The sequence below is a fragment of the Castor canadensis genome, chromosome X (genome assembly GCF_047511655.1).
Source record: "Castor canadensis chromosome X, mCasCan1.hap1v2, whole genome shotgun sequence".
Taxonomy (NCBI): Eukaryota; Metazoa; Chordata; class Mammalia; order Rodentia; family Castoridae; genus Castor; species Castor canadensis.
In genome coordinates, this window is record NC_133405.1 from 80,738,563 (window position 1) to 80,751,300 (window position 12,738).

Sequence of the window (12,738 nt, forward strand, 5' to 3'; positions counted from 1 at the left end):
CTACATTAAAAAATGCAAACTGTTTCTTGAAACTGTTCCAAATGTCCTAAGAATAGGAGCACATAAGGTGCGGGGCATGTGTTGTTGTCCACAGGAAAATTTCAAAACATTTAACAAGTGTTTTATTCTCTTAGCCACTGTGAGGGGATGCAAAAGAAAAGTACCCAAGAGTTCCTAGGACAGTCCTAATTTTAAATATTCTAGATCATTGTCAGCCTGGTATCAAAAAAATGTGATCCCTTTCAGGCATAGACTAGTCTTAGAAATCATATGATCTTCTTGAATTAAGTTGGCTTAGAAAGAAATAGTGATCAAACAAAAGGTACAAGCTGAAATAAGTAATACTGGAAGGTGTCAGATCAAAGTCCCACTGAGGTAATTTGTAAGTGCCAACATTTCTGTTAACAAGTATGACTTATTTAATTAACTATCACTGCATATTTAACTTATAATAATTTTTAAATATTTCACATAATTTGAGGGTCTGGTGACAAATGCATGTATAGAAACTCATGTTCTTTTTGTGCATAATCGTCGTCCATTCCTGGATTAGCAGCTTAGAGGCCAACTGTTGATGAGAAGGAGGCTGTGAATTATACTAATCAAGATTTTACTTAGTAGGATTAGTAATTTTTTCTTTCCTCTGTGTTTTCCCACCCTTAAAAAAAAACAAACAGAAAACTCTCGGCGCAGATGATACCATGTTGGCAAAGGATCCCGCATCTGGCATATGTACTCTTCTATATGACAGTGCACCCAGTGGCAGGTTTGGCACCATGACCTACCTCTCCAAGGCAGCTGCCACCTACGTGCAGGAGTTCCTGCCCCACAGCATCTGTGCCATGCAGTGAGGTTTTGGGTGCTGGCTGCTGGGAGCCTTTCAACATCTGGTCCCTGTCTGCGTTGATTTTGCATGGAACCGAAATGTTAACGCCTGATCACTCCCTTTGCTCCTTCCTGTCCCACTCCTCCCAATAAGAAAGAACTTTTCCCACACCCTGACTGCTCTAGAAGAAGAAAACCCTTACCTGGAGACACCTCCGGTGTGCATAAACTCAACCAGTCCTTCATTCATTGTCTCTAATATTCTCATGGTTCATAAAAGTTTGCATGTGTTTTTATTCTGTAGATCTGTTACCAACTTAGTTTTCTAACTCCTACTTGGGGAGCAGGTATCAATAATAACTTATTCCTAAAGTTTGGTTTTCCTTTTATGTAGTTTTATTGTGTATATAAATGGTGGGTGCTTTGGGACATTATTTCAAGTGAGTAGACAGTAAATTGGATTTTACACTGCCATAGATTGAAAATATCTACTCTTAGTGCCTTTTCTTAGGAAAAAGAGAATACCAGATCGTGATTTCCTTCTTCACTCACAGGTTGCCTCACTTTGAGTGATAAAAATAGTTTTGTGTAGAATTACTGTCTCCTCTCTGTATCTGTCCACAGTGCCTACTCTTTGGGCTGAAATATCAGAAAATGCAAGCTCAGCATGCATATTTAAAGATTTCTATGTTAATACTAGAAATCATATCTTATGAAGATTTCATGCTTCTCAGAGCAGACCATGTAGAATAACCCAGAGAAATAGAGCTAGGAGCCCAATTCCAGAGAGGAAGGGAAAAGCAAGAAGATATGTGGACAGTTCCTTACACATAGGGAGCTGAGAAAGCATCAGACATGGATTGGCTCCCTGCAGACAGCCTTTTGCACCAAACTATTGCCTCTGAAGAGGGGGCCCACACATGACACCGAGATTAATTGAAGCCTCTGTCTTCAACACAGAAAACTGAACAGTTCGGGCTGTAGCTGCTCTACTTTTCTTGTACTTTTTTTCTCTGTCTCACTTACATACTTTCTATGACATCCAACCAGCTCAACCCCCTTCCTTCCTTTCCACATGTATTCTTAAACTCTCTCACTTATATTTTCATTTCCTAATTCTAGTGTTCATATCCCTGCATATCTTGGTGTCTGTGGGCATATAGCTCTTTCTTATAAACACCTGTGTGTGTCTAAGTAGTTAAGTAGCATTAAGTAGTTTTGACATTTCTGTCTGTATCTACATTTGATGGACTGAGTAATCATATAAATATGGATACTGCATGTGAAAGAGGGGCATGACTGGCCTCAGGCTGACACACTGAAGGAGGTAGAAGAATACCTTCAGTCCTCTTTTCTAGTCCCATGTATAGGAAGCTTTGCTTGGCAAAGACTTTTCCTTCTTCTGATTTGTTGATAAAAACTCTGCTTATTTCTGCTTATTTCCCTGTTTGCACTCAGATAATTTCCTACTTGAATCTCCTCCTTTCCCTTCAATTACTAAGTTTTCTCTAGAGAACAGGAATGGGGATGGGTGGGGTGGCAGACTCTAAACACTTCTTACAAAACCAGTGACAATATTATGAATGTACTAAATAAGTGAACACAGTAGAGTGATAGAAAACAGGTGGTGGAAACAAAGAGAGGGTAGTTTACCTTTTTGGTACCTCTCTGAATAAATGGAAATACACAGTAAGTAGCTTTCTCATTGCATGATTTTCTGATGACTTTTGAAGAAAATGTACAACCTGTTCTAAAACTATTCCTCATTTCACTGGCTATAAGTATACCTCAGTCACAGGAAGTGTATCTGGATTGCCACTGATAGAAGTCACCCTCCTGCACTCATTTGCCTGAACTGACACTTATGGCTGTGTTTCTCTGGGTTTACTAAATTGACTGTCACTGTGATTCCCAGACAATGGTATTTAACTTTTAAAGCAACTTTTCAGAAAACTCTACTGGTATTTTGATCATTTTGAGTGTGTGATACTAACAAGATATATTGGATTTTTAAAAAGCACTTATGTTTTGAAAATAGAATAAAGAATAAGACTTTCCAATTAAATCATGTCTGGTGCCAGTGCGCAAAACTTTGTATGTGATTAGAGCTTTATATTGTTTTGTGATTAGAGCTTATTTCATGACTTTACATACTCTGTTTAATTGTAAGTATAGTCAAAACTCACTAATTGGGTCAAATTAGAACAATATTAAATACATTGTTAGAAACACATTATATGTTAGAAATTATATGGCAGAAACATAATATGTTAGAAATACAGTATATGTAAAGAATCATAGTTTTGTTGTTGTGATATATAATCACTCAAACTAGGCTTACTAAGTTTAACAGGCTTATTGAAGTCTTTAGGGAAAGTGTTCTGAGAATAAGATGCATTTTTTTACTCAGCATTTAACTTCTAAACAAATGGTGCTTCTGAATTACTAGAGGAACTTAAAAGTTTGTTCTCCTAAGTATTATAAATATGTAGCATAATCTTGTTCATAACATTCACTAGCAATTTCTGTAATGAGGGGGTTTATCCATCAAGGCTGAACAGTGTCTCTATAGTTTTATCCTGGTTAATTCAGTTTTACTACATTCTGGAAATTTTATATAACCGGTGGGGGAAACGTTGGCATTCTTAGCCATAGCTCACAAAACCTTATCTGTTTTTGTACTTACCAAGCACCTAGTATCTATACTGATGCAATGGAGATAAACACAGTATTTTTCACATTTAGTCTTAATTTTCTATTTAATTTGAGTGACCCCAGGTCTTGGTTTGCCCAGGACAGTCTTCATCTGTTTTCCTGCCATAATTATTTTTTTTTAGTAATACTGGAGTTTGAACTCAGAGCTTCACACTTGCAAGGCAGGTGCTCAACTGCTTGAGCCACACCTTCAGTCCTCCTGGCATAACTATTAATAGCACTCTCGCTCACTCAAAAGTGTCCCAGTTTGGATAATATGGCCCTATATCTAGTAGAAGTCTGATTTAAGACTGCACCTCAAAGCCAAGGATTTGTTTCTCAGACCACTAGTAGTACTCTTTCAGTAGTGGTAGGGGAGTAAAAATAACAGTGAATGGGGCTTTCCAAAAATATTAAGGAATATTTGGCATAATGGTTTTTAAACCAACCAATATTTGAGTGCTTACCAGACATTGTTACACAGGCATTTAGCCCGGGCCATCTTATCTTAACCTTTACAGTCAACATGTGAGATAGCCACTGAGGCAGTGACAGTTGAAACATATTGCTCAAAGTCATTCAGCAAGTACATGGTAAAAATGGCACTTAAACCCATGCAGACCCTAGAATTCACATCCATAACAACTATACTCTGAGGAAAAGATATTAGAAGGTAAAGTGAGAACAGGGGTCAGTCTGTTGAAACATTAGTGGGCAGATTGTGAAATGAGCAAAGAAAGTGGCCAAAGGGATAAGTGCCCTGGTTTTCTTGTTTGTTTTGGGGTTTTGTTTTCTTTTGGCAGTACTAGGAATTGAACTCAGGGCCTCATACTGCCTAGTCAAGTACTCTACCACTTGAGAGCCATGCCCCCAGTTCTTCTGCTTTTTTTAAGTTTGTTTTTCAGATAGGGTTTCATGCTAACTTTGTCCATGCCAGCCTTGAACTTTGGATCCTCCTACCTCTGCCTCCCGAGTAGCTGGGATTACAAGCATGTACCACCACAACAGGCTTTTTAATTTTTATTTCTAATTAGCATACATTAAGGGGGTTCTTTTGTGATAATTCTATATGAAGATAGCACAATAAAACCCTGGCTTATTTTTGAGAGAGGATCTCCCTAATTTTTTCTAGGGCTGGCCTCAAACCTCAATCCCTCTGTCTCCACCTCCTGAGTAACTGGGATCACAGGCATGCACCATAGGCCTGGCCCACTAGTGCCTTTTTAATGTATGTGCTTTTCCTTCCTCCTACTTCTGCCAGAAAGTGAAGCAGGGGAGAGTGCCAAAAAGTGGCCTAGCCCAACCTGACCTTGCAGGTTCAAACACAAGTCAAGTAATCGTTCAGGGTCATCACCTGAGCAAGTTTTAGAGCCAGCTTCAACCTACTTCCTCTGAAGTCCTCTGACTAAATCTACTTCCTTGGAAAGGATTTTCTTCTCATTTTCAGGAACATGTAGGTATTAAGCTTGTGTAAAATAGAGGTTAGAGAATTACAACATAATTTGTGTTGTCTTAATCATGAGCAAGGGTGCAGCTACTCTTAAGATTTGCTAGAAATGAGCTGCCAATTCCAGAGCATTCTGCAACATTTTGCCCTTTTCTACAATTGAATCATCTTGCCACGTTGTATTCTGTACTAGGATACTGTTTCCAGTATAGAAGCAATGCTCAGGTGCTGAAGTATTCAAACAACTCATTTCCACTTCATCTCATTATAGTTCAGAATTTAGAGTGTCAGTTGGTCTGTTTCCTGCCCTGTTCCTTCCTTGCCTATCCCTGAAGGCCTAGGACAAGACTCATTTCTTCCTTACACTGCTGGTTTGTCATTATTTCAACTTTCACTCAACCCCTACAGCCCCATAGACGTCTTCCTCTTTGTCTATAAACATGTGCAATTCTCTCTCATCCTAAAAACAGTGCTTGACTCTGACATCTCCTCAGGCTGATAGACTAGCCCCTTCCTTCCATAATCACATTTTTTTTTTCAAATAAGCTACACTTAACTGTGTTGGCTTCACTTCTTAACCCCTCACAATATGGCTTCCTCTCCTACCTCCCCCCACCCCAGGGCACCAGTGAGCTTCTAATGGGGAAAGGGATCTTTGACCCTTTTGCAATTACTGATGATGTTATCTCTTCCTTCTTGAAACTCCTCCCCTGGTTTCTGGGAAAATATACTACATTTGTTTTAACCCAACTATTTCCTTTTTACCTCCTTTCTTGTATCTTTTCTTCCTTCAAATGCCCACAAATAGGAATCTTCAAAAATTACTTCTTTGTAGCTCAACAATTCTCACCATGGTGTGAGGTAGGTTTTAATGGCACAATCCAATTCACGTTTTTTCAGAAGCTCACTCTGGTGCTGCAAGGAGAGTGGGTTGTAGGGCAGCAAGAGTAGAAGAAGAGACTAGATGGATATTATAGAAAGTCCAGGCCAGAGATAATAGTACCCAGACTGGGATAGTAGCTGTGCAGAGAAGAAGAGTGGGTATATTTTTAAGGCATGTCTTGGAGATAGAAATGATGGATATTGGTTATAGATTTGATACAGGTGGGGAAAGCAGGGGACACAAATAACTCCAAGATTTCTGGCTTAGGCAACTGAATAGAGGTTGGTATGACTTGGATGGGAAAATCAGAAGTTTGGTTTTGACAATGTTGCTGTATGTGACTACTATACACCCCAGGACAGAAAGCCATGTTCTCCTGGCTCTCTGCACTCTTAAGACTTATTTATGTGGAAAATGTGTGTGTGTGTGTGTGTGTATGTGCATGCATGTGTATGCATGTGTGTGTATATCATGCAGTTTCTTAACCCATTGGTTAATGAAACTCAATACTTTTTCCTTTTTTGGTGGCACTGGGGTTTGAACTCAGGATCTCTCTTACTGCTTGAGTCACTCCACCAGCCCAAAACTCGGCACTTTTTAACACCTTTTCCATCAGATTCCTGTGCCCATTCTGTCCTACCCTATGAATTCTTCCTCTTGATTGCCTCTGTTTATCTGTACTGGGTCTTGAATCCAAGCCTTGCATATGCTAAGCGTATGCTGTACTACTGAGCTACACCACAGCCCTTACTCTCTTATATTGGTACTACTAGCCTTCTCTTCACCTAGAGCTTAAATTTAAAGTTGTCAGTGACTCTCTTTCATCTTCTCCCTCTCACCAATATCCAAATAGTAAGGAAGTCCTGTTGAAACTACCCTGTGCACTATTTCTCTTTCTCTGTTACTACTTCCATTACCCTAATTTAAACAATCACTTCTTAACGGGACAGTTATGGCACTCACCACCTCTAGTCTTTCAATGACCAGTTTTCCTATACAGTGCTGTTGTAGAACTTTTAAATATTTCTAGCTAAACAGTTGGAGGTGTAGCTCAGTGGTGGAGCATTTGCCTGGCATGCACAATGCCCTGGGCTTGGTACTGAGCACCACACACAAAAAAATCTGTCTGAATGTCTTCCCATTTTCCACAGAATGTAATCTACTTTCTTTAGCCTAATATTCAGACCCCTTCATGATCTGGCCCCTTGAGCTAAATTAGACTAGAAATGTTCTCTCTGTTTTCCCTTATGCTGCTCATTCTAGTCAGCATGCCCTCCTCTGGTTCCCCTCTTCACAGATATTCCTGTACATACTCTTAAGACCTCAGACACTTCTGAATGAGAGTCCTATTTACCATTTATTGAATACCAGGTATTAAGTATGTAATGTTTGTACATTTATTTATTTTCTTATTTTTGGTCCTTTGAGACAGGGTCTTGCTATATAGCCCAGGCTGGCCTCAAACTCTTGATCTTCCTGCCTCAGCTTCCTGAGTGCTGGGATTACAGGCATGAACTACCATGCCCAGCAATTTATTAAAGTAAGCTAAAAGCACCCTACATTCAGTATCTGACGCTGCATTACATGTGGTTTTTTGTGCATTTGCCCAGTCTTCTGTACAATAATGCAAATTCCTTGAGAGCACACATCAGATTGTAATTCATCTTTGAATCTACAGCTGTATTGGTGATCAACACTTACTGAATGCTGGACAAATGTTTGATGAGTGACTGGTTGTAGAACTTTGAAATAGTTGCTATGGGAAGATATAAAAGAAGCATAACAGGTGTCATTCTAGTTAGAGAATGAATACATAACACACGTATGCACACACATGCATATACACCCCAAAATTTCCAGAATACTAAGTATTGAGATACCAAACAGAGTTGAAAAAAGTTAGGTATAACAGAAAGTCATCTGAGAGGAATAAAGTTTATATAGTAAAAGATTTACACTTTCAGTGTCAGGCAGACCGTATTTTGAATTGCTGCTTTTCTGGTTAAATGTGTGACTTGAAGTTATTTTCTGTCTCCAAACTGCATCTGTAAAACAGGCATATCATGTCCTCCTTAAAAGGACTGTCAAAAGATGAAGTGAGATGATATATCCAAAGTGTACACCACAGTGCTCAAGAAACGTTTAAAGAACAGAAAGCAAGCCAGATTTTAAAGAAGTTATGGATATTGACTTGGGGATTGGTGTGAGAATTGTGGATCTGGGCATTGACCAGCTTGTATCAGATCACAGGGGCATCTAGGAAGCCGGAAATGCTGATAATTCCATTGTTGGGGGGTTACTGGAGTTTGAACTTAGGGCCTCGTGCTTGCTAGGCAGGCACTCTATCACTTGAGCCACTCCACCAACCCCAATACTGATAATTCTAAAACTGCCTCAGGCTACTCTAACTGGACCTGCACACCCAGGCTGAACATTTCCCTAACCTTTGTTTAGCTGTAGAAAAAAAAGGAGGGAGGGAAGATCTGCAGTTTCCAAACACCACTGAAAATATCCTGCTTCTTTCCTATCACATGAACATCAAGGAGGACATTTGACATTATTGCTTTGATTAGCATCTACCAAGCAATTTCCACAATACTGGACAGTCTCTTGGGAAAGTGATATCAGATTTGCCAGAGTAAATTATTGAGATTGTTAACTCTTACACGGAGAATAATGCAAAACAATGAACTAAATTTGCTGCACAGAATTTACTGTGTAAACTTTTCAAATAATTTGTATCATTAATTAATCCCCACCCCCAAAAGCCCATCTTTAGAATAGACAGCTGATGTATGTAGCTGGGGAGAGGTGGGCTCGAGGTGGCTACATTGTATCTGCCTTTAAACATTTAAATGGTTATATGTGCATTTCGAAACAATAAAGAGTTGAGGCTCCTTTTTTTTTTCCTTTAGCGCTAAAACTCAAATTCGCGGCTATTTTAATGTTCAGTCTCAGCTCTTCCGCTACCCAAGCCCTTAAAAACTACATCTCCCAGCATGCTCTGAAGCTGGTCTGACTTCATCTCAAATGGCCCCGTAGGGCAACAAGGATGGTTAGTTTTGACCGTACTTATTTGTGCCATAAAAAGTCGATCCTAATTGGCAGCTATTTGAGCTTTTATATCTGCCAAGCCCCCCTTTTCGAATTGTGGTCACTAAATGAAGGGTTCTGATCTGGGAAGGCCCATCCATTCCCTCAATTGGATGGGGAACAGGGACAGTGACTCCAGCGATCTCAAGAATAGGAGGGAATGTTGACCAGGGAGCACCGCTGCGGCCGATCAGAGGAGCAGGAACCAGAGCCCAGACTGAGTCCGAAAACAGTCGGATCCAGACTGTGGCTTCAGGACGGTTGGAAGTGGAAGATGGAGGAGACAGAGGACCCGGCAGACGTAGGGCCGTCGCTGCCCCCCGTTTACATCTACAGTCCTGAGTATGTCAGCATGTGCGACTCCCTGGCCAAGGTTCCCAAACGGGTAAGAGAGGTCGGGATGAAAGACCTGGGCTTTGGAGATGGGGGTTGGGGGTGTGCATTAGGAAGCGGAGAGACTAGGCTGGGGGAAAATCTTCAGCAGAAATTGAGGCAGCTGTGTCAGGTGCCTAAAGCTGCACCAGGAGGAAGTGTTCCCTAACCGGTTAGGAGAGCAGTGGGGCGTCCAACGGACAGGTGGGGGTGGGGTGGAGATCGGGGTAGGGGATGGGGTGGTGCAGAGGGGATGGAGCTTCTACTAGGAGGGGACCGCTGAAGTCGTGGAAAAGAAACTGCTGGGGGAAAGATTCCATCACCTGCGTAAGACCCAGTAGCTTCCGTCTTGGCGATTTTGATACTTTGTTTTGTCTAAAGTGTATCCTAACTGTTAAGTAACAGAAGGGAGGCTTGCCAAAGCACTTAGTTTCTTCGCTCAGGATGATGGTGATGGGATTTCGCTGAATTAAACTTTTAAGAGACTATGTTCTGCCTTTCTTTTTTTATGCTGATGTTTTTAGGCCAGTATGGTACATTCTCTGATTGAAGCATATGCACTGCATAAGCAAATGAGGTAAGTTGTCTTTTCTGAACATAGTCATCCTTGGAGCTAGGTGTCCATAGCCTTAATGTCCTGCTTCACATTGGGGCTAATTAAGGAGAGAGAGAATGGTGCCTTTTAAAAAGCTTTTTGTGAGAGTATTCATAGTGTTTGTAATCTGTCTGTAACCCCACAAAAGCTCTTGAAGAATTAAGAACGTTTGAAAAACATATACGAAACAGTTACCATTAGAAATAGGACTTTGTTGTTGGGTGCCATAGGTGCTTTGTAGAGAGTTTGAGGTGAGTGCATTTGGGTACTAAAACCTGTCTAAAAGAAAAAAGGTGTTCAATTGGGAGGTGTTCTGTTTTTGTTTTGTATTTGGTTTTTCATTGTTTTGTTTCAGGGTTTTGTTTGGTTGGTTGTTTTTTGTTTTTCTTAAGCCAGATCTGAGGGTGTGAGTTCAAAATACGATTTTTAGACATTCTACTGCCACTACGACAGGTAAACTTAGAGAAAAGTCAAGACCCAGGTAAACTGCTGAGACCAGGCCAGAACTCAAGAGAGGGCTAAGTGCTTCTTTCAAAAAATGAGCTTGCTATTGATTGTCAATTCTGTATTTGATGTCATTATAAGTGCAACTGTTATGAACCTGTCATGTGTCATAAGTAAGGACTACTTAGAACATTTTCTGATCATAGGAATGAGTGTCAACACCAGCTAGTGTGGTATTCTTCATTTATCTCCTAGAAGGTAGTGTACAAAATCATTTCTTGTATAACTTCTTTTTGGGAGTTTGAGACAGGTTATCACTGTACAGCCCAGGCTGGCCTGGAACTGCCCTCTGCCTCCCAAGTGCTGAGATTACCAGCATGCATCACCACTCCCAGCTTTGTATACCTTCTTCAGGAATGTTTTTCAACCATCATTTAACCCATATGTTTGGTCAGAATAACTACATGTCTTTCATTAAAGTTTTTAACATTTCAAAAATTATTATAAATAAAATATCAAAGAAAGGCATAACTGACTAATTTCCTTTTTGTTAAGTAGGGATGCTTTCAATAAGTATTTCCAAGCTTTAACATTTAAGAAAATAAATGGCAAGGTGCTATAAGAAGCAGCTATTATGGGCTGGCAGAGTGTCTCAAGTGGTAGAGTCCCCACCTAACAAGTGCAAGGCCCTGAGTTCAAACCCCAGTACTGCCACACAAAAAAAGTAAGAAGAAGAAGCTATTAGGGTTAGGGTTAGGAAACATAGCTCAAGAAACTGTAAAATTTTTATTTTAAGGGACAAATTTTTCACCTTTTGTGTAGACATGTTTTCTTGAAGAAGAAATAAGAATCCTTGGATCTTGGTTATATATTTAATTTTTGAGGCTAGACCATAGGATTTCTCCCGGCCACTTTGGTTTACCAATAGCCTGTAGAATCATTGATGCATGATAAACTTATGGTGATGCTCCTAGTCAGCAAACATTAAAAAAGAAAAATGAAAAACACAAGTATCTCTCTGTGGCCTAGGTCAGTGGTCCTTTAACTTGAATGTGTACATGAATCAACTTGCTAAGATACATTATCTTGTTTTAAAAAATCATCTTGCTTAAATACAAATTCTGATTCACTGGGTCTGTGGTGAGGCTCAATTTCTGCATTCCTAACATGCTCCTGGGGGATGCTGATGCTGCTGGTCCACAGAACACCCTTTCAGTGGTAAAGGCTAGAGAATATAAGGGTATAGGGTCAGAAAGAGGAAACTGGAAATAGGCAGCTAGAGTATAGAGGTGGTAAGTCCTGTTGTTAGGTTAGGTCCCTTAATTCTCTCATTCACTCCTATTTGTCACTTCTTGTGAGGAATAGGTTGGGAAGTTCTGAGTGAAGCCCATTTCTAACCATCTTGCCCCTATTCTCCTTCCTCTCAGAGGCAGATTTTAGAGGCCAGGTAGATAAACTTTTTGTATTTCAAGTTCCCATTATTTTATTCTTGAATATTGATGATAGTTAGCCACAAAGAATTTTTGCATGTTATCTTTTAATCTCCACGTAAGTCTCATAAGTTACAAATGAGGAAACTAGGTATAGAGCAATTAATTTACCTGAGCTTCTAGAGTTAATAAGAACAGAGTTAGGATGGGAACCTTGTTCTCTGACTCCAGATTCTGAATGTGTGATAACCCATCTACCTTCTTAAATAAAGATATATAGGGCTGAGGGTTTAGCTCAGTGGTAGAACACCTGCTCAGCCCTGAGTTCTACCCCAGCACCAAAACCAAAATAAATAAATAAGGATTTAGCTGAAAGGGTTGTATAGCCCAGTTAGCAACTAATCAGATGAAATTATCTTTGCCTGCTGGTTTTTCATGAAAGTTGTAACTTATAGAACAGTTTATTGGATCCCTGATTATTTGTTTAACTTCAAGATAATTATTCACTTATTTTTACCTACCTGTAAACTCAAGGGACAAATCTGCCCTATTGCCTCTCATTATTGGAGTTCTCACTCAAATGTGAGGAATTGAAGACTGTCTAGTGCAGTGGAGGGACAGAATGTATTTATTACTTTAGCCCACTGGAACCAGAGCTAGGAGTTGTATTTTCTGCTTAGACTGCTGGCTCCTGTCTCCAGCTTCTGGCATACTCTGGGTCTGACTCACTCACCTCTCTTTGTTATTATTAGGATAGTGAAGCCCAAAGTGGCCTCCATGGAGGAGATGGCCACCTTCCACACTGATGCCTATCTGCAGCATCTTCAGAAAGTCAGCCAAGAAGGTGACGAGGACCATCCAGACTCTCTAGAATATGGGCTAGGTAAAGTCTTTCCCAGGCAATGATGGGAGATGCACAGTAGTGTAATCTGTAGATTATACTACTTCCTATGTT

General features: G+C 40.1%; 2 protein-coding genes across 18 annotated transcripts in view; both read left to right on the forward strand.

The window, feature by feature from the left end:
• Window positions 1–2,890, forward strand: part of Phka1 (phosphorylase kinase regulatory subunit alpha 1) — a 108,479-nt gene extending 105,589 nt beyond the window's left edge. For all 10 annotated transcript variants that reach the window (XM_074063604.1, XM_074063605.1, XM_074063607.1 and 7 more), the window contains one exon: window positions 678–2,890. In XM_074063604.1, the coding sequence (XP_073919705.1) occupies window positions 678–851 (174 nt within the window). In that variant the 3' untranslated portion in view covers window positions 852–2,890. The remainder of the gene's footprint in view (window positions 1–677) is intronic.
• A 5,973-nt stretch (window positions 2,891–8,863) lies between these two features.
• Hdac8 (histone deacetylase 8) overlaps window positions 8,864–12,738 on the forward strand; it is a 205,237-nt gene continuing 201,362 nt past the window's right edge. For 4 of the 8 annotated variants that reach the window (XM_074063630.1, XM_074063631.1, XM_074063635.1 and 1 more), the window contains exons 1-3: window positions 8,864–9,327; window positions 9,839–9,891; window positions 12,536–12,666. In XM_074063630.1, coding sequence (XP_073919731.1) covers window positions 9,103–9,327; window positions 9,839–9,891; window positions 12,536–12,666 — 409 coding nt within the window. In that variant the 5' untranslated portion in view covers window positions 8,864–9,102. The remainder of the gene's footprint in view (window positions 9,328–9,838; window positions 9,892–12,535; window positions 12,667–12,738) is intronic. The other 4 variants (XR_012444551.1, XM_074063632.1, XM_074063634.1 and 1 more) reach the window with 1 other exon arrangement.